The following is a 26545-nucleotide window of genomic DNA, read 5'->3' as shown; positions in this document are numbered from 1 at the left end:
GCGTCAGATTGGAGGTGCTTAAATGATTTGCGAGGTGCGAAGCGCTTGCCTGACAGTTCCAAACAATGAGAGGGGAGGGCGCAGGACGGGAACAAGCGGGGCAGAAGCCCTACAGGGCGAGCAGAGCCGCGGCGGCTACGGGAGCAGCGGCGGCGGCGGCGGCAAGAACGAACGGCCAAGCGGCGACCGCCAGAGACGCAGGCACACAAACCCTCTCTTTCACACAAGCACAGTCACTCACCCCAGATATCATTTCAGATTAGGAGGCAAAAGGGGAGCGGGCGAGCAGCGGAGGAGATAAGCCTCCTCCTAAAAAAAAAAAAGTGTAAATAATGCCGCTCCGGCCCCAATGAGGCGTTCCTTCTCGACTTTTTGGATCAATCAAACAGACAGTGGCTTCTTTTGATTAAAGCCCAAATTGTCATTGGGCAGAGGCAATCATGTGACAGCCAATTCGGTCCAATTTCAACCTTGTCTCCATGAATTCAATAGTTTAATAGTAGCACGGTCCCCATACGGCTGTAATCAGTGAATTAGAAAAAAAACACCCCACGAGCGATCTTCTATGATTTTTTTTCCCTCCCTTCTTTCTTGTCTCCCCCTATTTCTTTCTTTCTCTTCTTCTCTTTCTCTCTCGGTCCCCCCCTTCCCCTTACTGGGCCTTGCTCCCCCTCCCCCTCCCAGAAGCGCTAAATAAGAGGGAACTTTTTCTCCAAGGGGGCTGCGAGTTGAAGGCCATGAATTTCGAATTTGAGCGAGAGATTGGCTTTATCAATAGTCAGCCATCGCTCGCTGAGTGCCTGACATCTTTTCCCCCTGTCGGTGATACATTTCAAAGTTCATCAATCAAGAACTCGGCGCTTTCACACTCGACACTGATTCCTCCTCCTTTTGAACAGACCATCCCCAGCCTGAAACCGGGTAGCCACTCCAGCCTCAGCAGCCTTCCCAAGCACAGCCCCAATGGCAACAGCGGCAGCCCAGTGCCACCCGGCGCCCTCCAGCCTCCGGAGTACCCCTGGATGAAAGAGAAAAAGGCGTCCAAGAAAACCGTCCTGCCGCCGCCTGCTTCGGCCTCCGCCCCTGGACCAGCTTGCCTGAGCCACAAAGGTCAGTTGAAAGACTTTGCTGCACCATTCCGCTTCCCAAGGCTTCCCCACGATTTGTTTGTTCTCCCCCACCCTCCCCACTGCCTTCGCCTTCTCTGTTGGAGCGTCGCCTTCCTAACTCAGGCGCTGAACCCTGAGGAAGGAAGCTGGCGATGGGATCCACAGGCAAAAGCACCAGAGACACCAACCCTCCTTCGCCCCCACCCCAAGCAAAGTTTCTTTCCCCCTAACTTGTTTAGCGTGGGATGATTTATTTGAGTTGGAGGTGACCTCCTCTTGTCTCGCTGTCCTAGAGTGGGATCCTTGACAGTAATGAAGAGTGATAGATTACTCTTGCTCAGCTAAGCAGCTGATGCATTAATTATAATTTGTGGTATGACTAATATCAAAGTTTGCTCGGCTAGGGGAAGGTTTGGGAGATGGAGCTCCTCCAGCTGAGGGAAAAAGGGGTCCCGGAGAGCGGGCGTGCAAGGGGGCAACACAATGGCTTTATTGCATTCGCGGGCGGCCATTTTGTTGCAGTTGAGATGTTTTTACGCTCTGGAGAGAAGGAGAGCGAGAGGCAGAGATTCCCCACCACCAGCACCACTCTGTTCTTTCCAGACTCGAATGTCCTGAAAAGGACCAGCTGGGGCAAATTTTCCACCTCTCACCCCTTCCATGGCATGCATCCTTCTAACTGTGGCTATTTTTTTCGTCAACAGAATCTCTGGAGATCTCAGAAAATGGAAATGGGGGCTCTAGGAGACTCAGAACTGCGTATACTAACACACAGCTTTTGGAGCTGGAGAAGGAATTTCATTTCAACAAGTACCTCTGTAGACCAAGGAGAGTGGAGATCGCAGCTCTCCTCGATCTGACGGAGAGGCAAGTCAAAGTGTGGTTTCAAAACAGGCGGATGAAGCACAAGAGGCAGACCCAATGCAAGGAGAACCAGAACAGCGAAGGGAAATGTAAAGGCTTGGAGGACCCCGAAAAAGCCGAAGAGGAGGAGGAAGAGGAGGAAGAGGAAGAAGAGGAGGAGAAGTCTCTTTTTGAGCAAGCCCTCAACAATATCTCGGGTGCCCTTTTGGACAGGGAAAGCTGCCCTTTTCAGCAGAATGCCCTGGCTCAGCCGCAGGCGCCTCCAAGCCTCCACAATGGAGAGTCCCAAACTTTTCCAGGTTTGACTTTAACCAGCAATGAGAAAAATCTCAAACATTTTCAGCACCAGTCACCCACTGTTCCCAATTGCCTGTCAACAATGGGCCAGAACTGTGCAGCTGCCCTGAACAATGGCAGTCCGGAGGCCCTAGAAGTCCCTTCTTTGCAGGACTTCAGCGTTTTCTCTGCAGATTCCTGCCTACAGCTTTCTGCTGCTGTCTCCCCCAGTTTGCCAGGATCCCTCGACAGCCCTGTAGATATTTCAGCCGACAGCTTTGACTTTTTCTCAGATACGCTCACCACAATTGACTTGCAGCACCTGAATTACTGAGAAAGCACAGACCTTCATGCACCAAGGGTTATACCTTCTTCTTTTTTTTCTCCCTCCTCTCCTTAATTTTTATTTCCCCTTCCCCCTTTGATCTGATTTCTTTTTCTTTGTCTGTGATGTTGGAGAACTACTTTGCCATTTCCCAATGGCATTTTAGTTCAACCTAGTCACAATCTAGGTCCTTCTATAAAAGCAATATATATGGCCTGTAAGAAAGTGATCATATCAAGTTTGTATCTTCACTTTCTTTTTATTTTTGTATTACATTAGGGTGCGTTGTCATAAGTATTTTTGGTAGAATAAATTCTTGTTTACTACAAGCACCTTTTTATCTCTTTCTCTATCTTCATGTATAGCACAAGGAGTTGCCCCCCCACCTTCCTCCTTTGGTCTGAAATAAAGCCAAGAAATTTGGTTACAGACCTCTGTTCTTTTTTTTTTTCCTTGAGAAAAACATTTATTGGAAGAAAGCTACTGAAATCTTTTCCCTCCCTTTCTCCCCCCATCTCCCAAAATGGCATTGTTACAATTCTTCCCATAACTTAGAGAAGCTCTTTGATCCTTATTAAAAATAAGCATTTCCTCCGTTTAATACATACCATATATTAGAATTAAAATACACGAAAATACTGCTTTAGTGCTATTAAAAGCTATTAAAAACACTGAGTTTGTTTCTTGCACGCATATATATGAAAGAAAAATATTCTGCAAAAGAAAAAAGCAGAGGCTCCTTAGGAGGATTAGTTATGCAGACAGATAAAATGTATATATTTATATTAGTCACTGTGTTTATTCTTTTTGCGAATCATGTCTTGGAAAGAAATGTTGGTGTGGAGAACCAAGAAAGGTAGGCTTCTGATGGATTTCCGTCCCAGTGTTCCAAAGGTCCCAAGAAAAGAAATCTAAAAGAGAGAGGAAATCAGAAAAGCCATTTGGTAAAATCTAGTTATTAACTGTTCAAGGCATATAAACTATGGGTTCAAAATTGGGTTCAAAGGACAAAAGCTCACGCTGAAGTTGGAGAAACGGCATTCTCAGCCCAGCTCAGTTTGAACTAGGTTAACAAGTGTACATTTCAGAAGATCTTTTAGCTATCCTATCCTGCCAAAAGCACATAAAAATTGAAGAGGCCGATCTAAAAGAGCTGTTAATGGAAAGTGGTGGCGGGTGTGTGTGTGTGTGTGTGTGTGTGTGTGTGTGTGTGTGTCCATCCTCTACTGCAGGTTAATTTAACTCATTCATACAGGTTGATATGCGTTATTTTGTGTCCTACAAGATAGCAGCCTTTGTTAGCAGATGGGGTTTGTTTTTCTTGGTGTGTGTGTGTGTGTGTGTGTGTGTGTGTGTAAAAAACTGTCCTTTTTTTTCTCCCTTTCCCTTGGTAAGAATGCGTATGTGTGTTTATGTAGGTACACTAGTATATGGAGAGAGAGAGAGAGAGAGAAAATGATTCAGGCTTTTCAGGATTCCATTTGCTAGCACTTCTGCTCAGGCTACATTTATTTTGGTGGCAGATTGCTTCCCTGTTTTGCAACCCATCTATGTGGGGTGGCGCAAAACCGCGTGGGTAATAGCTGGAAGGACTTGGATGTAATTCTTCCTAAACTCATAAATCAAACGCTTTTTGTGAATGAGAATGTCATCAAAGAGATCAATTGCAGGAACACATGCACAAATAAAAATCCTCTTACGTATTTGCTGGAGTAGGGGATCCCCGTCTAAAACCATTAAGCTTGGAAGAGGCTAGTCATAATTCATTTTTTATTGCTCTGTTAAAACAGCTGCTTGGCTAAGCTTCAGGTGTGGCAGGGAATCGCCTTTCTTTTCCCATTCCCTCCTTCCTTCTTCGCCTAGCACGAAGATCGAAGGTCGCTCTTTCGGGGCAGAACATTTTCTTTAAAGAAGCACGTTTTCGTTTATAGACGTTTTAGTTTATAGGCAAACCAGCAGGTCTGTTAGTTTGGGGAGCCTCCTATGCTACTGACAAAGAAGCTTTCGACACAAATCAGTTGCCTCCAGACCCTAAGCAGATTTTCCCTTGAGACCAGAACTATGCTGAGACATATAGTTCTCACACAAAAAGGGGGGCGAGGGGGGCGGAAAGAAATCCTAACAATGATTCCGGAATGTGAAGGTTTTCGGGGAAATTCTTGAGCGCCTTAAACTATCCGATAAACGCAACAAACGGCGTTGCTCGGTTCAGATTACCGAGGACAGGCTCGCAACAAAGGGGGCTGTAGGGGCGAAGCAGCGAGGGATCGGGTCTTGGAAAAGTCCCGAGAGGTGAAAGTTTTTGAGGGAACTCGCGCGTTCGAGAGTCAAGTTAGAAACCTTGATGGCTGCAAGGGACAAGCCGTTTCTCTTTCTCTTTCTCGCCCCCTATAAATTCTCCCCTTCTGCACTCTGGCAAGCAAGCAAGCGGGGTGGGGGCGGGGGCAGTTGTGTTGGCCACAGAATGCAAAGCTTTGGGGAGGGGGGGAAAGAGAGCCTGACAAAGGGGGAAAGTTCCTTGGAACAATGGAGGAGAAATAGACGGTAGAGGATTGAAGGAAGCAGCAGTAAGAGAAGGAAAGGAGGGAGGGAGGGAGTGGTGGGGGAAGAGGGAGGGAGAGAGAGGATGTCTAAAGAGAACAGATGGATAGATAGAAATCGGGCCAAGAATAAAACTGTTCCAATAGTTATTTGGTCTAACAGAAAATAGTAAACATTATTTTTATTTTCAAAGTCAACAAACAAAAGGTTCTGTTTTTCTAGCAAGAAACATAAAATCTCTATCTATGTCCTTTCCTCTCAGCTACCCTACAATGTAAGCAACATTGTATGCTAACTTCACTGATCTGGTTAACAGCTCTATTATTATCCACTGAATATGCTTCCTTTTTTTTTGATAATTGATCTGTGAATGTGAATTATGAAAATGGTTTGCTAAACTCTAAAGTGGCAAGTGATATTTTCTTTATTCTGTTCCTAAAAGAAACAGAACTAAGTGTAGACAATAAACTTCCAACCAAAGAGGTGTTTTTTAAAAAAATAGGCTGTAGAATTTAGCTGTTTACAAAAATGCCAGAGACCTCCTTCTAAAAATTTTAAGTGTGTCTTCATAGCTAATAAGCTTCACATTTTGATCAACTTCTCCTAGGTCCTAACTTTCATAGTTATCAAAATAAGAACATTAAGGTTACCAGAAGAGCTAACCTAGAGATGTAGTTTTTTAGGAAAGAAAATAGCAATCTAATTAGATAATGACTAGAACGAAATCTGGTATGTGAGTGAAGTAATAACTAACTAGTCCACTGTTTAGAATTGGCACAAACCTTAATGCTTTCAGCAGGCCTCTTTGAAGCAAACGTTCCCAGGGCCTTTCCATGCTTGTTTTATCACTTAATTTTCTTTTCTAAATCACCTTTTTGTGTAATATAAAGTTTTTTAAAGGACTTCCTTCTTAAAAAAAAACAAAGAAAAAGAAAGGAAAAAAAGGGTGGTGGGAAAAAGGAAGATAGAAAAAGAAGAAAGTATTATCAAAGCATTTAGTAAATAGCTAAGCTCTTCGGCCCAGTTCTAAACTCGGGGAAAAAAAATGGGTGACTTTAATGGCACTCTCCCAAGAAAAAACGTGCGGCTGGGTGGAAAACAGAAGTAGGGGGCCATCATTTTGAGCGCGGACTTTTTGCTTTCCCTCGTCTTCTGCCACAACGAAAGATATACATCAACTTAGGTGAAAATGAATCCCAGACCACCGTTGTCGCCTCTCAGCCCTTTTCCTCGGTCCCTTTCCTTTTAATCACGGGACGTGGTCATTCAGCGCTGGTATTTCACAGAACATCCTGCTCTGTTTGGTGTTTTCAAACCGGGTGTACAGCCAATGGGGAGGGGAAAGAAGGAAAGGAAGAGGCAGGCGAGACTGCGCGTGATTGGCAGAAGGAGGTAGGGTCGAAAACCGGGAAAGAGATGGTGGGGGGAGGAGGCCGGGTGTTTGCACAGGCGCTCTGCTTCTTCAGCTGCTGAGCTGGGCAGAAGCGAAGACCGCTGCCAATGGCAGCCTTTGTAAGCGTTTCCTTTCCGCACCAAACGGCGTCAAGCATCAGCAGAAGCCCGCAGCCTAAGCCCAGAGCCTTGATTTTAATTCAGCCACCTCCTTCCCACAGTCACCGCCCTTCTTGGGAATTCAGAGCCCGCGTCCGCGGCAACAACAATGGCGTTGCGCCTTATTTCCATGCAAATAGCCGAGGGAGGTTGGACTAAGCGCCATTAACTCTTGCTGGTTCGCCCAGGTTCGGACCGTCCCGAGCAAAGAGGGACGGATCCTGGTTGCCCCCTTGCCCGGATGGTCGCCTTATCCTTGTAAAGTCGGGCCTTTAGGCTTCCCCCAGCCCGGGTGCTCTACACCTGGGAGAAGGTGCCAAAGAAACGGCAACCGATTTGATGGCGAGCGCCTTTGCTTACCTGCAGGCTCTGTGTCCTTCCATCCACGCTGGGGCAGCCCCCTCCGGCGGCCGCTCAGTGCTTTCTGTTCTTACTGCTGTTGTTCCCGCGACGGCTGCTCCAGGTTGAGCGCTTGGGCGCACACTGGCTCGCCGGCCCAGCTCTCCAAGCCCAACACGCTGGCTGAGAAGAGAGTGGGAGGGAGGGAGGCAGCGGCGGCGGCGGCGGCGGTGTCTGCGCGTCACCTTGATGAAGGGGCGCTCAGAATTTAAATGCCATAGCCAGGGTGATCCATCACCAGGAAGGAACAGGGCAACTTTGGCAGCTGCAGCAATGATTGGCTGCCGCCCTCACGTGGTCAACGCCTCACTGTACATTCATATCATTTTTCTTCTGGCCCCCATGGAGGAAGTGAGAAAGTTGGCACGGTCACCCAGTACTTCGAAGAGCCGGTCAATCGGTGATAGATGGACACGGCAAGGATGAATTCCTTCCTCGATTATCCGCCCATCCTCAACGGCGAGCCCACCACTTGCGCCTCCCGTGCCTATCACCGCCACCACCACCACCACCACCCAGACCATGGGATTACAACCACTTTTCAGTCGTGTGCTGTCAGCGCCAACAGCTGCAACGGGGACGATCGCTTTCTGGTTGGCAGGGGAGTTCAGATAAGCCCCCATCCCCACCACCAGCCTGGTACCGCCTACCAACACCACCCCAATTTGGGGATGTCATTCTCGCACCCCAGCTGCGGGTCCGGCTACGGCACGCAAAACTTCACTGCAGGAGGCTATGGCCATTATCCACTCAGTCAAGAGGCGGAAATCAGCGGGGGCTACTCCCCGTGCGCTGCTCCTACTCTCTACTCGGGAAATGTCTCTTCCTCCATGGTCCAGCATCCCCAGAGTTATGGTGGGGGCACAACCAGTTCTACTCAGTACATTCATCCCTCTTTTGGAGAGGAGCAGCAGAATTTAACCCTCACTAATTTCACCCACTCATTGTCTCCTCTCCACTCCGTCCACCCAGAAAGCTGCGCTTCTCCTTCTTCTGAAGTTTCTCCACCAGCCCAGACTTTCGACTGGATGAAAGTGAAGAGAAACCCTCCTAAAACAGGTTAGTCTTCATTTGCTAGGTGGTTAAGGCACTCTAGACTTTGAAAAGCTGCTGTTTTGCAGAACGGCCTGGCTTTCCTGGGTATCACTAGGAAAAAGGAGTACTTGGGTCCCAAAGGCAACAGGTTAGAATAAGGTTAGAGTGGACATTAGAGTCTGCCACCACACCAAGTTAAATGGTTAAATGCGAGCATCTCTGCTAAAGGAATGTGCCCGGCATTGGTTTTGAATCAACCTGGTTTTGCCTGGCCTGTCTAAATGGCTCTTATCGGGCAAGGTAGTTGGCAGAAGCCAAGCCTGATGAAGTTAGTTCCTACTTGAAGTAACCATGCTTTGAAGTAGCCATGCATAGAAGTGGCTCAGAAAGCACTAGCTACTACTGGAGTCATGCCTTGATAAATGCTATCTATCAGTTAAGGCCTTGAACCCCATGCTTATATGCAGCAAGATATGATTGGGTGATTTATGGCTGCTGTTGCTTTTTTTCTTCTCCTTCTTCTTCAGGAAAAGCTGGAGAGTATGGCTATGTGGGTCAACCCAACACAGTTCGCACCAATTTCACCACCAAACAGTTGACAGAACTGGAGAAGGAATTCCACTTCAATAAATATCTTACCAGAGCACGTAGGGTGGAGATAGCAGCCTCTTTGCAACTCAATGAAACCCAAGTCAAGATCTGGTTCCAGAACCGCAGGATGAAGCAGAAGAAGAGGGAGAAAGAGGGCTTGCTGCCCATCTCTCCAGCCACTCCAACCGGAAGTGAAGAGAAGGCAGAGGACTCGTCTGAAAAGTCCAGTTCATCCCCATGTACTCCTTCTCCTACTTCTTCTACCTCAGATACTCTGACTACCTCAAATTGAGCTCCATAGTTGCCACACTCCCTGGCCCCCTATATTCAGCCCTAGAGTAGTTAGTTGATAGTGTCCAGCCCTACTTTTGTAAAGACTGAAGGGGACCCCCTACCCCATCCTTCTCTTACCATATTGGGTTCCAGATCAAATCTTTTCTTACTGCCATCCCTCAAACAACTGCCATCCCATACTGAAACTTGTTGGAAGCAAATCTCAGTGGGTTTTCTTCTTCCAAATTGATGGGTATAATCCAAGACTACTGAATTAGGGCGTGGAGAAATAATAGAAAGCGACTTTGTAGCATAATATCACTCAGATATAGCTAAAAAGATAATTTTGGTTGGAATAGGCCCCAAAGATTCAGGATCACAGTCTTATTTCAAGACTGAGAGTGTCTTTAATTCAGCATCAGGCTTTTTCCTCCTCAGTGTGCTAAGTACAAGAATTTATTTAGGTGTCTCCCATCTCTAGACCATTTGTGAGAAAAGTAAAAAAGTGGTTACCACAATGATAAATATTGATAGACCAGAATGAAGGTGCCAAAGAACATTTATGTAGGCTTCCCTCCATGGCAGAGACAAAGAGGTTCGCAGTTCCAAAAAGAGATGCACTATTGAAAGTGTTTACATGACTTCTAAAATGTTCATGCTTTAATTTAATGTACCTGTTTTTTTTCGTGTGTATGAGTTGTTCGTTGTAAATATTTTGTTCAAGAGATTTATCTTTTTACAGATTTTATAGAAATGTTTAGATTGATTATAAATTCAAAACAGGGTGGTTACGTTCTCAAAACTTGATTCGATTTTATAGCAAAAAGTGAAGTTGTCATGATCAAAGATGTGTTCAACTCAATCAGATACCTCAAAAAAAATATATCAGAAACTAGTATTCTTCCTTCAAAATAGTTAGATAAGAATGTTGAAATTGCACTAGATTTTTAAAAAAGAAACATTGCTTATTAAGGTCTGCCCACTATTTTGTTTCCCAAAATCTCTATGGAATTATTTTGACCCAAGACTTATGCAGAAAATGGAGATACCAGGCCTGCTCCCGATTTCCCATTTATCCTTCCTTAGATTTTTCAGCTGAACTTCTGAATGTGGTAATTGGCCCAAACTGAATGTATAGTTCATGTGATTTGTGTACAGAACTTTGCATGAAGGCACAAAGTTTTGGTGTACTAAGTTAGCACTGAGTTTTATCAGTTGTCTTTTGTGATTGAGTACTTCTGATATTTTCTGTACAATCATTCAAGGTTCTGAGATTCTGTTTGTGTGTGTTGTGGGGAGAGAGAATGGAATCCAGAGCAGGATTTTACGGGTCCTAGAAATCTCTGTAATAAATATACTCCTATAGTAGGCTCTTATTTGCTTTGGTTCTTTCTTATGAAGAAGCCTAACCAATCTCCCAAGTTTGGTGCAAGCCAAATTCTTGCCATCCTAGGCTTCCAGGCCCCCAAGATTGAATCCGGCAAGATCAGCGGAGACCCTAAGAGAGAACTTGTTGATCTTTTACTAGGGAAAAGAAGGGCAATGAACCAAATCCCAGATCTTTTGGAAACACTGTGGTGGGAGCTTCCTGGGTCAAGTGCTAACCTTTTCACCCCAAACTGCATATTGACCTATGTGTAAACTAAGTCCTCTTCAAAAGCTGAAGCTGTCTTCAGTTGGTCTTGCCTCGCATCCCAAGCCACTAGCAAAGGGACTTATATTTCCTCTGAGGACCCCAAGAAGCTAGCTTTTCCCTCCTTTCTTCTAAATTGCCAGAACAATCTTCCAGGCACAAACTTTGGAAGGCAAGCTGAGAGCAGGCAAGAAACAGCCTGCTCCTCTTCCAGAGCAACTCTTCCTGGAGTGTCATGTCAGGGGGTCCTGTAACCCACCCTCCCCCGACTAAATTCCTCCACCGGAGATTGGAAAAACTGGTTGGGGGAGATGTCAAGTACTTGCTGGGGGAAAAAAAACACAGGCCTTTTATTAAAAACCTGTAGAGCTGACTGTAAGGACTTCCTTCCTTTCTTTGTGATTTCTATCACCAGTAGCATAAATGTGTGGGGTGATCATAATGGAAGGAATGCAAAACATCATTTTCATTTCACAGCAGCCGGTTTCAGTTTGAAAAAGCTGTGTTCACTAGAACTTAATTGTAAAAGCTTCTTCAAGAGGCTTTTTTACGACTCCTGCCCCAGAGATAAAGCAGGAGAGGTTGGAATCCCAAAGATTTTGGCTGGCCCAAACACCAATGGTTGCCTTTCTCCCACAAATCAGCATCAATAAGCCTTGATCTGCAGCCACTTGAGGCCTATTGCCAGGGCAAGGGGAAAACCCTGGATTGCTGAACCCCTTTTCTCCAGGCCTTCTACCACTTTGGGCAACTTCAAAGCAGGCAAAAGACCCAGGTTCCTTTCACCTTTGGCTCTTCTCTCTCCCCTTTCCCCGCCCCCCCCCAGCTCCTCTCGGCCCCCTTGCCCTGCCTTCCACTTTCTCCTTTTGTTGATTAGGATAAGGCTTCAAAGCTAAACAAATGGCATTTGCCAAAAGCTTTCAAGTGGCATCTACATGCCTATGGGGAGGGTGAATTAGATCTTTCAAGGCTGGGGCTAGCAAAATTCAGGGACCATCTGATTCTTTCCAGTCCTTTCTTGAAGTACCTGGAGAAAAGGAAGAGAAGATCAAGGGGTTGGTATCATCTGACTTAAAACTCCTTTTAGCAGTTCCAGAGGTGCCAGGGTGGGAAGGAGGGGTTCATAGAAGGATGTTAATAGCAAGAATACTTATTGGAAAAAACACCACCTTTATATGAAGCCTTCTTTAAAGAATAAATAACTCATTCCTAGGTATACCTGAAGGCATTTATTTCTGAGTAATCTCTGATCTATAATTTTTTTAGAAAACAAGTGATAAATCTGAAACAAATAACTTATAATGTAGCTGACTGAAAGCCAACCGCAGAAGAAGAAGAAATTTCCTTCACAAAGAGGTGGCACAGATTTCTTCAAAGTTTGTTCTAGAGATTATTGATCAAAAGGTCCATCAATCAAATTGACTATCTGACATATCTGTCTCTCTCCCCCTCCCTCTCTCCCTCCCTCTCTCCCCCGCCCACACATACACACACACCAGGTAGATATTATTCCCAAGGAAATGTGTAGGAATTTAACTGACTAATCATTAATATGACTGTGGAGAAAATTGATCCACTGGACAATAATGATAATAATTTCCTTTAGACTAAAGTAGGAAGTGTTTTTGCCTGAAACAGAACTTGTGTAATTTTATGTCAATGGTCCTTTCAGTATCTATTGCTGCTTACCCAAATCCACATAACTGAATTCATGTAATATAGTAAATTAATGGACTAGTCCCAACTATTAATTGATCAATATTCATAAATTGCCATGGGAGAAGAGGCAGTAATATAAATCAAATAAATAAATAAATAAAATTGATTAACATTTCTTTTCTTCATTAGTGATAAAATTTGGGGTAGATTCGCCCTTTCCATGGCATGCCAACAAATAAATAAAAAACAGTAATTCTTTAAAAATTGTCTTTGTTCATCCAACTGGGATTAATTAGGTTTGTTTTCTTTTGGGTAAGGTGAATACTTAAAATAAAAACCTGAAGCTTATTTTTGATTGTCGTCCTTAAGATTTGGTTTCAGACGCTGTACAAAGATGTTTTTCTCTAGGCAATCAGATTGAAAGCAATCAATATTTACTGAAAAGGGTTGTTGAAAAAGCAGCAAACAACAAACTGCTTTGCTGATCACTCCGTTTAATCTCAGGTTCACCGAAAGTTCAAGCAGAAATGAATTCAGTGATGGGTCACTTTAGAATGAGTCCCAGCGGTTTATCTCACTCACTGCTAAAGGCAACAATTATTTATACATACAAAGATACAGGGGTGTGCCTCCAAAGGGTTTTTTTTTCCCTTCAACCTCTTGTTCATTAAGATAATAGTTTTACTATACCTTTATTTTAAAACCAACCAAAAAACCCCTTCAACTAACATCTTTCTTGCTACTTTCTTTGTCTTTTTTCCTCTTTATTCTTGCTTTGGCTTAAGTGTTAGTCAAAACAGTTTTCAAAATAAGGGAGAGAAATATGCACCCTTTCTTTACATCAAAATCTTTTTAAAAATATAAGTACTGTAATGCACACTATTTGCTTGGGAAGAGAAAGTCCTGTTGATATTAGCAAGAAGTTGCCTTAAAGCATTTTTATTTAACATTTTTATCAGTATCTGCAACCTTGTGAATATGAAATACTTCGTTTTTTATGTTTTAGTGTTTAAAGTGCATTGGCTTGACTGAGTTTAGGACAAGTGTGTATGTATATGCAAGCACCAGTGAATTTGAGATCGGAAGCTTAGAGGAAGGGACCGTGGGATTCCACAAAAACCGAACATTTGAAGGTGCTGCACGTTGTGGCTAATTGCAACAACTCTTCAGAGGTCAGAGGTCAGCTAATCACTGCATAAATGCATTCTTAATGAGAATTTATTAGCCTCTTTCAAGTGGTGGATCACGTTTGAGGGTGGACTAACTTTTATTATAGCACATTAGTTTCTATAAATAATCAGATTTTAGCTTGGTGCTTTGCATTTTTTGATATTATTTAATTGGTATGTTTATTCTAATGGTCTAGTAATGTTTAAAGTCTCCAGACGACTAACACCTATCTGCATGATAAATAACAGACAGACAGATAAATATGTTTCTTTGCATGCTTATTTTGAGAAGAGCATTCCCTGGTTTCTAAACTTAAAAAATCAGAGGCAGATCTAAGGTGCCCTCATGCACGTGGTTTCCAATATTTATGTTAGTAACCAAATATATCTTTGGGGGCGGTGACTTTGTTTACATAAATACTCATCTATATAATAATAGCTCCTTTAAAAAAAATACACGCAACAATGACATAACCAAAGAATCTGCATGTATTTTAGAAAAGTAAAGAATATATGCATGACTAAACATGGGTAAACACACCTGGGTTTTGGATATGTCGTATAACTAAATCAACAACACCTCTGTAATTTTCCCCATGTCACCCTCCAGTCCGCCCAGCATTCCCGTGGTCTAATACTCCGCAGCTGTTTTCCTCGGTTCAAATCTTTTTTTTTTTTAGTCTAGGGCTGATGCGCACCCGAATTTGTCCCAAGTTCTATTTTCCCTGATACAGGACTTCGATGGGAAAGCTTGGGCTCCAAGCCAACGAAGGTTGGTCTGCCTACTGGAATCGGGGCTTCCAAGTTGCTTGCGAGATTTTTAATTCAGCCCAGCTGCTCCGTTTGCTTGGGTGGGAAAGCGAGAGAGGTGAGGGAATTGGGAGCTGAGACGCGTACAGCTCTGTTGGTAATAGAGCTCCGCCTTTAGTCTCTCTTTCCCTAAATCTTTAACGCCCGGATTTAATTTAACCCAAGTCTGACTACATTGGGGCTTGTTTCCATGGTGGAAAACTGCCTGAATCGACACGAACATTTCGGCAAAGCAGTGGCAATTCATAAAAAAAAAAAAAAAGTAGAACACATCGCGCTTCTTGCGCTGGAAAATATTCGTAGGGGGAAAAGAAGAAAATTGCATTGGGTGTTAGAGAAAGCGGAAGAAAAAAAGCGGCGTGAGAAAACGAGCAGGAGGACCCCCAAAGTAATAAATACTTAAAAGCTTAATCGGCGCGTTGCCTCTGAAGAGTGCATGCATAAAGTTTTTCACGCAGGCAGACCGCTCGACTATCTGACGCCTTACAGTCATTCATTTAACGGAACGAAATCGGTTTCTCACGTTTCTTCTTGTAACTAGCTATCCTTTGGGGCTCAGCAGAATCAATTTCCTATGGGTGGAAAGAAAAAACAGAAACGTCTAATTGGACTCGAAAATAATCCGGAAGATCAAATTTTCCTCTAAGCTGCTATTTTCTCCTCCTTAGCTGTGTTATCACAGTAATATTTATAGATCCCGAACTATAACGGTATAGCTATAAAGATGTGCCTACTCTACAGAATTCTCCCCCTCTTCTTTATCCACGGACGCATCTAATTTTAAGCAGCGTTTCTAAGCCCATTACTTTTTTCTTGATTTCTATTAAAACGAGTTTTTCCTATTCACTCTATAATCCAGAACGGAGAATTTTCAAGAATACTAATTAGTCAAAATAAAATAGCATGTCATTTTTTTCTTTTTAAATGATAGTACTGTGTAAACAGAAAAAAATATGGGGATCGGTGTGTGTGTGTGTGTGTGTGTGCGTGTATGGCATTCTTTTTGCAACAGAAATAAAGCAGAAAAGGAACGAAAGTGGCTTAAAATATTACTTTGGCTGTATCTGCTTTGTGGATGAAAAATAAATCAGTTGCATTAATGGTTAAATACTAACCCAAAAAAGATGAAAACAGGAAATACTGAGCTATTATTTTTTCCAAGTTGTCTATTGTAGATTTGTAAGTTAAGTGTACTTATTTATTCTTTAAATTAATAAAGAAATGTTTTAAAAATAACAGGCTAAAATCTTCCTTCTTCACTTAGCACTTGTATAGAATTAGCACCTGGTTTGGCTATTTAATCCAGTTTTACAAGCTTTCAGCGCTGTAGAGAGTAAAGTGCATTTTTGGAGGGCAAGTGGCTGGTAAACTGCTTAGCCTGAAAAATAGATACCTGTGAATCATCTGAGTCTTGAAGTTAGTATCTTTGCTTTCCATAGGGCTAGTTATATTCTATTGAAATTGGAGATATTAATCTCCAGTATCCATGTGTTCTATGTGTTCTTTGCCTTCATTGATAAGAAAAGGACAGTGCACTGACACCTATTGATATGGATATATTACTTTATAATTGTTGCAAAAACAACATTGCTTTGATAAACCTTAGTTTAAAAAAAAGGAACCAGAAATATATTGAAGAACTTTCTCCCCAAACAGGGGGCTCTTTTCAAGTTAATCTTCCAGACTAATCTCATTATACAACTCCCAAACCAAGAGACTCTGCATTATGCTTGTGCTAGTACTTCAATTTGCCCATCAATGTCTGATAGAAATCAATGCAAAATGCCCTTGAATTTAATAGCTGCGATTGGCAGGCAGACAGCCTCATTTCCCTGCATTCTCTTTCTACCTCCTTCTCTTCCTCCCTCCCCTCCCCCTCTCTAATAGCTCTTATTCAAAAACTTTTATATTATTGATTTTGACAAAAATATTATATGAAAAATCTTCATGATACTCTCATTTGGCAGGTGCGGAAAAGCAGTCTAGTTTAAGAGCAGGGAAAAACTTCATCCAGGTTTCCAACCCTAGATGCAGAGGTATGCTCTTGGGATAATCCTATCATTACTTCTGGAAATTGTAAAAGACAAAAAATTGAAAAAGTGATTTCCACCTATTGCTCCCGTCTCTTTCAATAGTGGGCAAGAGTCAAGAGATCCTATTTGCAAGCCAACCACCAGAGAACCTTTGTTTAAATTCTTCACCCACATCTACTCTGTCTCAAAATCTCTGTGAAGTTACATAGATCTAGACTGCAAATCAGAGAAGAAGAACATTATCATTCTTCTACAAATTAAAAAGAGGTGAATGAAACTATGTGATATGAAATTTCACTGGCCAAATCGACTGTTATTAGTGATAGTGGTGATGGTAAAGAACATGTATCCAACTCTGAATCTTCAAGATGCCTTACAGCAAATACTAAAATTCAAAAGAAGTCACACAATAAAAATAAATAAATAAACAAAGTCTGAATGAAGATGACAAACAGTCATTCTCATAAGGCCTTGGGGAGAGTCTAACCTTTACATTTCTGGAAGCCATCAGAGATGAAACCAGTAAAACTCTAGAGGGAAACTTTTCCATCATGTAATTACAATGAGATAAAGATAATGCTTCTGGGCTCAGCACCCTTCACTTCATGGACATGGGGTACTGTGAGGACAGCTTCTTCCAGGATTTCTTGGATGGATTGAGTCCAGCTGCAGAAGACAACCTTGAAAATTCCCAGGTGCAAAACCATATCAAGACTTGGAATTGCACCCCCAAAATTCTTGATAGCTAATACAAAGCCAGGAAAAGACGGGTAATATGATGCTAGTGATAAAGCCAATCTGTAGGGAAACTGCTGCATTTGGAATTCTTCGTAATTTCCAAGTACTCTTCAAAGACAAGTCATGTAAGATCTATTCCTGTAGTCTATTTGGTCATAAATAAACATCCACTGTAGCCAAAAAGAGCCACATCCATGCATCAGCTGCAGTGAGTAAACACTCCCTTGGATATAACTTCCATCTGACTTTCTGGCAGTAGCTGTGATCCCAGGAGGACTGTTACATTGCAGTTGCAGGCCTACATGTCTGAGAGGCAAGAATGGACTAAGAATCCAACCTTATGTTCCTCAACTTTGATTTTAAAATAAAATCAATTGAAAGACGATGTAGGGATAAGTGAGCACATAGGGAAGAAACAATTTAGATAGAAATTTTTATTATTGTGCAGTATATTTAGTTTTATGCAGTTTGTGTTTTTACTATGTCCCTGGTTTATTGATAAACAGGGAAAATGATTCTAGTTTGAAATATAACTATATTTGTGCACTAATCAAGACGAACTTTTAAGCTTCCCCTTTCAAAAGAACAGATTCAAGTGCTTTTGCTAAATCCCAAGGAATATGAAATAACTAACGTTTTTTTCCTTTTAAAAAAGATGGGCTATAACAATAGTTTCCCCTATACTCTAGAGGCAATTAGTATAGCATGAATTTATAGTACTGTGCACTAACATTGAATCTAATGTAGGAATATAAGTTATATTGACTTAAATGGTTGTTGTGAAATGCCTCATATATATTTCATGGATCAATTTCATTTCTTTTCATCTTCCCTTCAAAATGCTTATTTTGATATCCCTGCTTATCCAAAACCTTGGCAGCTTCTTAAAAAGCATCTTACTCAATCACTCATACTTCTTTATCCTATTAATATATTCTTTGGAGTCATTTTTCTTCCTCTCTTTCACCAATACTTTAGCCAATTGAACACCCTAGGGAAAAGCTCTTGGACATGCCATCAAGATCTTGTGATAGGATAGAAGCCCCTTTTGTGATTTCTTGGTGACAGATGTTGGTATTTGTAGAGAGTTCAGTAAATAGAGACTTGGACTGGACATTTTCATAACCCCAGATGTTTTCATCAAACTACAACCAAAGAAAGATGCATCTCTCTTCACACAGTTCATCTTCCTTCATTTTCAGCCTTCTTCCAGCTCTGGCAATGAATGAATTAAGAAAAGCTAAGTAGAGCAATTCAGCAAAGCTATCTATAATACTTTTGGAACACGACCATCTCTCAGTCTGCTATCAGTAGATATTGGTATTGCTGTCTGCCAATACTGAAATGGTGTACAGAGAAGCAGATCCTTAATTTGAATAGCAGAGATATTTAATTTATTTATTTATTTATTTTTATCCCACCATTATTATTATTATTTTAAAAATAAATAACTCAGAGCTGCAAATACTACCCAATACCGGAATTAATAGTTCATGATAAAATATTGTTTCTTTTGATAAGAAGACAAATTTGACCTTTGAATCTTTAAAAGGGGTAAATAAAAAACAGGCATTAATTGAAACAGCACTCTGGGATATAGCAAAAATCTACATATTAATAATAGTCCTTAGATGGAATTTATAATATGACAAAAATAAAGGAATAAAAATAAGTCTTCCACAAAATATTTCATAGCAGAAAAATGCTTAACCATTTTGATTTTCTTTAGCTTCAGTCTTGTAATGTGAAAGTAAAGTGCAGTGAATTCTCACTTAAATTCCCAATTGTTCCTTGTGGAAGAGTCTTATATTTTTATCTCCTTATCAACAAACTTTAAAATGTATTTCAAATGGTTTATTTATTTCTAATAAATGCTAATGCTTCTTGATAAGGAGATAAAGAATGTGAGACTTCCACTAGGAAAGACACTCTGGGTGTATGGCTTACTCTTGTGGAATGGTGGAAGGTGTTGTTACTATTGTCTTCAGATTTTTATCATTTTATTTCTGTTATCTCACTGATTATTCCTGTTGTCTGATCTACATAAGCTCACAGTGAGAATTTCCTAGTTACATTTTCTCTTGACCTTCTGCTGAAGCATAGAGATATGAGATGATTGTATGATGAGAAACAGAGTATTTCCATGTACCTTCTGGACAATAAGAGCTAAGGTATCTGTAAAATGTGCAGTTAGAAGTTTTTTGTTTATTGGAGGAAAGAAAAAGAGTTCCTTTCTTTTCCATTAAACTGAGAATACTTGAAAAAATGCAGAAAAAATGTAAACACATGTTGCCAACGATAGATGTAGGACTAGGTTAACAATGGCAATGGTTGGGTATTATTGTTATTGGTAGGAAAATAAGTATTTCAGAGCAACTGGGCATTATGACTATGGGAAAATTTCCAATGCATAGATTCCAGGTTCATGAATTTCACCCCAAATTCCAAACCATCAAAAGCTGGCCTTTATTTACATTTTATATAGCCAAACTTTTAACCTCTGTATAAACAAAAATTAATTTTGCAGGATTTTTTTTTAAATAAAATTATCGGAGAAAAGAAAATATGTTGAATGCATGTATACAACAGATTTTTTTGGTATCTGAACTAGATAATAACCCTCTTAGTCCTAAGTATATATAATCAACATTAATGATTTTACTTTTAAAAATTGGTCCACAGAACTTCTGCCCAGAGTGACACTGCACATTCCCTCCCACTCCTCCTGATACAGCCCCAGTTAAATGTAATCAATAGCAGATATACATGCACTTCAAAAGTTTGGAATATGTGACAGCTTTCCGTTCCTAAACTAATCTAACAAGAAATAAGTAAGTGTTGTCTGAAAAGTCTACTTTGGGCAGTGTCACTATGTAACTAGCTGTAATTATCTGTGACTCGAGAGTCTTTTTGTGTAAAAGTATGTGTAACCTTACGGAAAGCCAGCTAATATACTATTAATACAGCTGGGCATGAGCCTGCCATTTTATAGCACATCATTGACATTCTAGGCACTACATTTTGATTTGTCTCCAAGGAGACAGTAGCTTTGCATCTTTGGGGATTTCAGTATAAAAAAGAAACACTTTCTAGATATGTTAACAGATTACTGGGCTTGATTTCTGTTTGGGGCACAAACCCTGGAGACAGATTTTATTGGCGGAGGTCATAATCTAGACACAGAGATCCTGATAGGGGAATGAGAGCAGACAGCTCCGACAAAGAGATCAGAAAGATGAACTCCAGAGCAAGAGTCATAAAACTAAGGAAGTCCATCTCTTTGTTGCTGTTGCTGCTGTTGTTGCTGCTTATTTAATTAACAGATCCCTGAACATATATAACATACAATAGCAAAAATAATGTTTGACTTTCAGATGTGCTTCTGAATACATGGAATTGATCTTAAAATAACCTCTCAAAATGTAAAGAACTTTCTAAGAATGAACAGTATCCTGTCTGACATGCTATTGAGTTAATCTGAAGCTTCTTGAAGGCCTGCTACTTTATACAATGATTGATGAACGCAGTTTTTTAGTTCATTATGGCTGCAATAAAAAATAAAAAAAACTATATATAAATATATTAGAAGTTTTTTAAAAAATATTATTATATCTATGCAGGTATATTTTATGTCCAAAGACTGATTTTTAATTACGGCATAAGCATGCAGTGTTGGAAAACCAAATAGTATTTGCATTTTAAAATCTAACCATCTGCATCAAGGATGTCAAACCCATGGCGTCATGGTGGCATCACGTGATGTATTGGGACTTTTCCCCCCTTCCCTAATTAAGCATGGGCATGGCCAGTGTGTGACGCATCTGGCCTGTGGGCTGGGAGTTCGACAGCCTTGCTCTACATTCCACCTTGTGAAGGGCTCATTGCTAATAACAATGCTAATAACTTTTTTAACTAGACATGCCAAGATTTGAGACTAATATCTCATGCATGTTTATTGCAAGGAAAGAAAAGGACCATTGACTTAGTGGAGCTCCCTGGTAAATGTGTATAGTTCACATCTTGATGCAGCTACTCAAAACTGGTGAAGACTAATTCATTTGTACAGAAAGTAGCAATATTTGCTAAGCATTAATAGAATATAAGAAGTGCCTGCTGAAATTAATCTGTGGTTTAATTTCTCTGTGTCACCGGTCTCAAAATTTCTTCTATTCATTTACCCTGGTTTCTTTTAGGAAATTATATATCACTATTATAATTTTTACAGTGATCTTCTATAAGGAAAATATATGTGTGACATGTAAAGGCATGTAAAAGTGGACTACAAGAATCAGTCGCTCACTGAGGAATCCAGGTCTGTTGTCCATCTATTAGTGTTGACATCTGAGGCAAAGATCTGTATAAAAAAGTCTATGTATATGTGCCTGTCTAGTGCAGGGGTGTCAAGGTCCACGGGCAGATCCGTTCCATAGGGTGCTTAGATCTGGCCTGCGAGGCTGCCCTGGAAACAGCAAAGGACCAGCCATGGTGCCTCTGTCAGCAAAAATGGAGCTCAGAAGGGCCACGTGCAATCCTCCCAAGTTCTGTTTTCGGCTGTAATAGCCTCCTGCAGCCCTTTGCCAGTGAAAATGGAGCTCAGGAGGGGCATGTGTGGTCCTCCTGGGTTCTGTTTTTACTGGCAGAGGGTTGAAGAGGATGTCGTAGCTGAAAACAAAACTCAGGAAGACAATGGATCCCCCAGCCCCACCCAGGCCACCAACACGAGTGACATCAAATTTGGGAAGCCAGCCTCCCAAAGTCAAACACAACCCTGATGCGGCCCTCGATGAAATCAATTTGACACTCGTGGTCTACTGGTTAAGGCCCCAGGCTAGAAACCAGGAATCTGTGAGCTGTAGTCCCTTCTTAGGTATGCAAGCAGGCTGAGTGACTTTGGGCCAGTCACTCTCAGCCCAACTCACTTCCCAGGATTGTTGTTGTAGGGAAAATAGGAGGAGGAAGGAGCATTAGGTATGTTTATTGCCTTGAGTTACTTATTAAGTAATAAATGTGGGATAAAAATCAATCAAACAAACGAACGAACAAATAAACAGACACATTAATGTAAAGCCATAAGTCCAAGAGTCTCTACCCATCTAACTAGATAGAACGGAATGAGCATGCTGCAGATCTTGTCAGCCAAAGAATGTTGGCTGGTAGGGACGAAAAGATGGACTTTTTCCACAGTGGCCCCTGTTCCATGGAACATCCATCCTTCAGAGATTAGAATGTCCCTAACCTTGTTAGTCTTTTATAAGGCCCTAATAACCTGGCTGTGTTCCAGTGCTTGGGGTGCTGAGTGTGTTAAGGCCTGGTTTCCTGGTTGAATTGCTAAGCTAGCCAAGTATCTTGCATATTTTATTGTTTTAAAATATTTTTATTATTTGTAATTGTAATACACACACACACACACACATGCACACATACACACACACACATTCAAAAAAGAAATACATTACATGTGTGTGTGTAATGTATTTCTTTTTTTAATTGTAAGGTCACTAAAGTCATTGAATGAAATGGGTTGATTGATTGAATGAATGAATGAATGAATGAGTACATATATACACACACACACACATACATACATATAATGAATGAATGAATAATAAGTAAACTGGTGTAGTTCAGCACCCCTTTCTGCATTCATTGCTCCTTCATGAAAATGTAACACATCAAGGACTAGCATTCTATATGCAGCTGTACCTGTGCTCTATTGAAGTTCTACCACTCTTGAGGGGACCTAATGCTGTGGCATGAAACTTTTGGGCTGTGACAGAAGATACAAGTTTTCTTGGGTCATCTTTTGTAATGGAAAGCATGATGAGAATTGAATGGAAGTTGATGACAGTCCTGTGAAGGACAAGAAACCCAGAGGCAAGGTTATGTCAGTATAAACAATAAACTGGGGAATTAACATAGAGGAGAGGAAAATGAATAGCTCAGAGGGGGCCCATTATTAATCATGGGGCAGGGATGCTATACATTTTGGGGGAGGAAAGAAAAGTTTAGCAACCAGGTTGAGGTACAGTGTTATGACTTCAACAGATGAATCCTTCTTAGAGGAAAATTGCAGGGGTGGAGAGGGAGAGAAACAAGCTGAAAGAGGAGCTTATGGAGCCATAGAATAATATTTCTCTTGAAGCGTCAGAAATAGTAAAAAAAAGACAGGCTTCTTTCCCTGAAGACAGTCTCAACCCTCAAGGCAATGAGAACAGCACTATTCCCGAATAATGAGAGGGGCAAAGCTTGAGGAGATAGATTTCTGAGGATAAAGATTAATCAAAAGGCAGGAATTCCTACTGACTAGAACTTGCTTCTTACAAGGTAATTAATGCCAGCTGAGTTTGGGTGAAATCTTCTACTGCCTTGCGTGAAAGACAGTAAAAAAAGGGAGACAATGGCAATTACAATCTTGCTTATATTTTTGTCCTTGTCCAGATTTTTAGACATCAGGCTAGGCTCTGAGCCTGTTTTTTTTAAATTATACAATATTGCTGTTGTTATTTTTGAACCTTGGAATGGATTATATTTGAGGCTTCTTCTCTTTGTCAATCACTAGGGTTCATTTTTGCATACTATGTTCTTTGCCACCGTTTGGATATAACACAGAAATGATTAAAATAAATTCAAAATACATGATTCCAGCATTTGCCCAAGAATCTTCAGCTATCTAAATAAGACCTTTCTAATATGTTTGGACAAGCACTGTTGTTGAAAAAATTTAGAATGCAGTTATCAAGTGGAAGAGGGTTAATTTGTTGAACAAGCAGGTTAGTGGACACTATGAGAGCTATTTTCTTCTTTCTTTCAAAATGTGGAGACCAGAGGTGGTATTCAACCAGTTTGCACCAGTAGCGGTGATTTGGCGTGGATCACTGAACCAGTGGTGACCCTTGGCTGCCACCCCCCCGACCCAGTCACCCAGTCGTCCAGTTGCTCACTTGCCCTGGTCACTGTCTAGTTTTCCCTACCACGTGGTGCAGCTTGGGCAGATGTCCCATGGTTGCTGCACATGTACACTGCATGTGCAGCCGCTACACATGTAGTGTGCATGTGTAGCAGCCCCAGGACATCCACCTGCCTGCCGGTCTTCTCAGAGCACAATTTCTTCCTTCTCCCGGAGGACGTGCCTCTTCCAGCCTAGCCCGGCCTGGCCAGCCAGCAGGTTGCCCCCTTGTTTGTTCTGTATGGCAGAGGAGGAGGAGGAGAGCAGCTAACTGGCTGGGGGAGGTTTCTTGCACTGCAAAAGTGGTGGCTTGAGACCAAAAAAGAGTTGTCTCCAGCCACTCCTTTTTCAGTGTGAGAATCCTGTAGTTGCCGCTCCACTTTTCCAATGGGCCGGTGCAGGTTGTGCTCTTTTTGGTGGGGCTGGAGAACACACGGCAGTCGCAGGCTTCTTTCAGTGAAAATTACTGATCTCCGGCTCCGCTCTGCTTTTCCAACGGTCCGGTGTCGTCCTGTTCTATGCGCTGGCTGCTTGGACTTGCTGGCCTGACACATAGAACAGGGCGTGCTTTTTTCGGTGTGGCTGCTGGATTCCAGCCGCACCAAAAAAGGCACACAGCAGCTGCAGGCATCTCATGACAAGTGGGGGCGAGAAGCCCTGGGACATGTGGCCACCTGCTGGCTGGCCAGGCAGGGGCAAATGGGAAGAGGTGCATCCGCTGGGAGAAGGAAGAAAGCGTGCTCCAGGAGGGCAGGTGAACTTCCTTCATGCTCCTTGTGCACACAGGAGTGCCTAACCAGAGCAAGAAAGAGTGAAGTTGGCTGCTGTGGGAAGAGCGCCTTGGCTTCCCCTCTTGCTCCTCACGGTTGCCCTGAGCCGGTGCAGATCTTTACTTGGGCAGCCAGACACCCGCAGCAGCAACAGGCAGTGGTACAATAAGATTTGGTGGTGCAAATTTATCTTTGAGGGGCCTCTGGCAAAAAACAAAAACCACCCCAAAACAAAACCCATTCAGCAGGCAGACTTGACAGGCAGTTGCGATCTTTAGTTGGGGTTTTTTTTTTTTGTCAGTCCAAGAGTGAAGGAAGGAGAGGAAAGGTATGTAGGAAATCACCCTGTCTTTGCAGCATCGGTCATGTGACCGAATGGGTGTAGCCAACTCGACGTCACTCGTAGCAAGGTGCTGCACCACCTTGTTGAGTTGGCCATGCCCACCAAGTCACATGCCCACCAAGCCATGCCCACAAAACTGGTTGTAAAAATAAATGAATCCCAGCACTGGTGGAGACACCATTTACATCTTGCAAGCCATTTGGGCTGATCTTATATGTGTATATACACAGCGAACTGGATTGGGAAGGCTAAATTAAGCAATGGAACCTAAACAAAAATTAAAAGACATTATGAAACAACTGATAGAAGAAATATAAAAGAGAAAAGGAATTTTGATTGGAACATTTTTTTTTTTAGCTCAGATTTCTTTGAAAGAGCTCAGAGGTACTTCTCTGGCTTTATCTTCACTTCATTATTACAAAACTCTCTTGGGTAAAAGACAATGACTGGCCAAGAAGAAATTTTTATTGGAGTTTTCTTAATTCTAGGCTTGCATTTGAAATCAATGTATTTGTCCAATTTTTTTAAGAAAGAAGTTTGATTATAGAATTATACTTTACTGGAAGGAACAAAGTAGACAGATAAAGAAGTTATAATTAGATAACCTAGGGCCTTGCAGGACTATTTTTCTATCTTTTAGATCTGGATCAGATCATATGGCGATTCCATGCCCTTTGGACTATAGATATCATAAGCCTTTCTCTTTGGTTGTATTGGTGACAACTATAAAACAACTTATAGATCAATAACTATAAAACAATATAGATCAGGAATTGCTAATTTATATATCCCTGTTGTAAATCTGGCAGATTGTTTATTTTGTATGATGCTCTTATGGCCATTGTAATATTTTGTTTCAGAAACCCTAATGGGGATGAGAGGGCAAGGGCTGAGTTTGCACATTGATTTAAAATTATTATTTATTATTAATTCAACATTATTAAATATTACACAATTATATACACTACCGTCTTAGTTACATTATATTAAGTCATAAGTTAAAAAGTTATATTAAATTCTTAAAACTATTTAAGGTTTGCCTTGGCCCTACTCATTTTTAAATTAAGTGTGTCTATTTACATGCATACATATACATACATGCATATTTGCTGGGCAGAAATGCTTTTTCAAAACATTTCATTCAATTTGTTGACTAAAATTGAACGAAAGATTTCTTTACTTAATTTCTCTAGAATACTGTATATTCTCCAGCAAGTTTCCAAGGGCAGTACCTTCATGCAATGGTGAGTGTAGCACTACCATTGAAAAAGTAAGTTTTCAATCTACACAAAAAATGGGCACAATTTCAATTGCACTATAAAGGCCAGCATTTTGAGATTGTTGAGTTGGACTTCAAAATGTCTATGGAACCTAGAATCTAGAACATACAATAAATAAATGTCAAATTAACACTGCTAACAAAAATGACAAGTGAAAGTAACATCATATCAATAAAGCATGCATAAATTTATAATTAAGA

At 41.4% G+C, this 26545-nt stretch overlaps 2 protein-coding genes and 1 long non-coding RNA gene across 3 annotated transcripts; 2 read left to right on the top strand and 1 right to left on the bottom strand.

The window, feature by feature from the left end:
• The first annotated feature begins 737 nt into the window (after window positions 1–737).
• HOXA2 (homeobox A2) lies at window positions 738–3361 on the top strand. The gene is made up of 2 exons (XM_026708249.2): window positions 738–1110; window positions 1814–3361. The coding sequence occupies exons 1-2, from the start codon at window positions 738–740 to the stop codon at window positions 2581–2583; spliced, it is 1143 nt and encodes a 380-aa protein (XP_026564034.2). The 3' UTR covers window positions 2584–3361.
• On the bottom strand, window positions 3328–7321 carry LOC148123979 (uncharacterized). Its single transcript, XR_015740202.1, has 2 exons — window positions 7027–7321; window positions 3328–3485 (listed from the first exon to the last, which is right to left on the bottom strand). It is a non-coding gene; the product is annotated as an uncharacterized LOC148123979 (long non-coding RNA).
• A 91-nt stretch (window positions 7322–7412) lies between these two features.
• HOXA1 (homeobox A1) lies at window positions 7413–9365 on the top strand. The gene is made up of 2 exons (XM_026708250.2): window positions 7413–8124; window positions 8628–9365. The coding sequence occupies exons 1-2, from the start codon at window positions 7473–7475 to the stop codon at window positions 8981–8983; spliced, it is 1008 nt and encodes a 335-aa protein (XP_026564035.1). The 5' UTR covers window positions 7413–7472; the 3' UTR covers window positions 8984–9365.
• Window positions 9366–26545: the final 17180 nt, after the last annotated feature.

The sequence above is a fragment of the Pseudonaja textilis genome, chromosome Z (genome assembly GCF_049901715.1).
Source record: "Pseudonaja textilis isolate UNSWEBS1 chromosome Z, rPseTex1.2, whole genome shotgun sequence".
NCBI lineage: Eukaryota > Metazoa > Chordata > Lepidosauria > Squamata > Elapidae > Pseudonaja > Pseudonaja textilis.
This window is presented reverse-complemented; position numbering and strand designations above follow the sequence as displayed.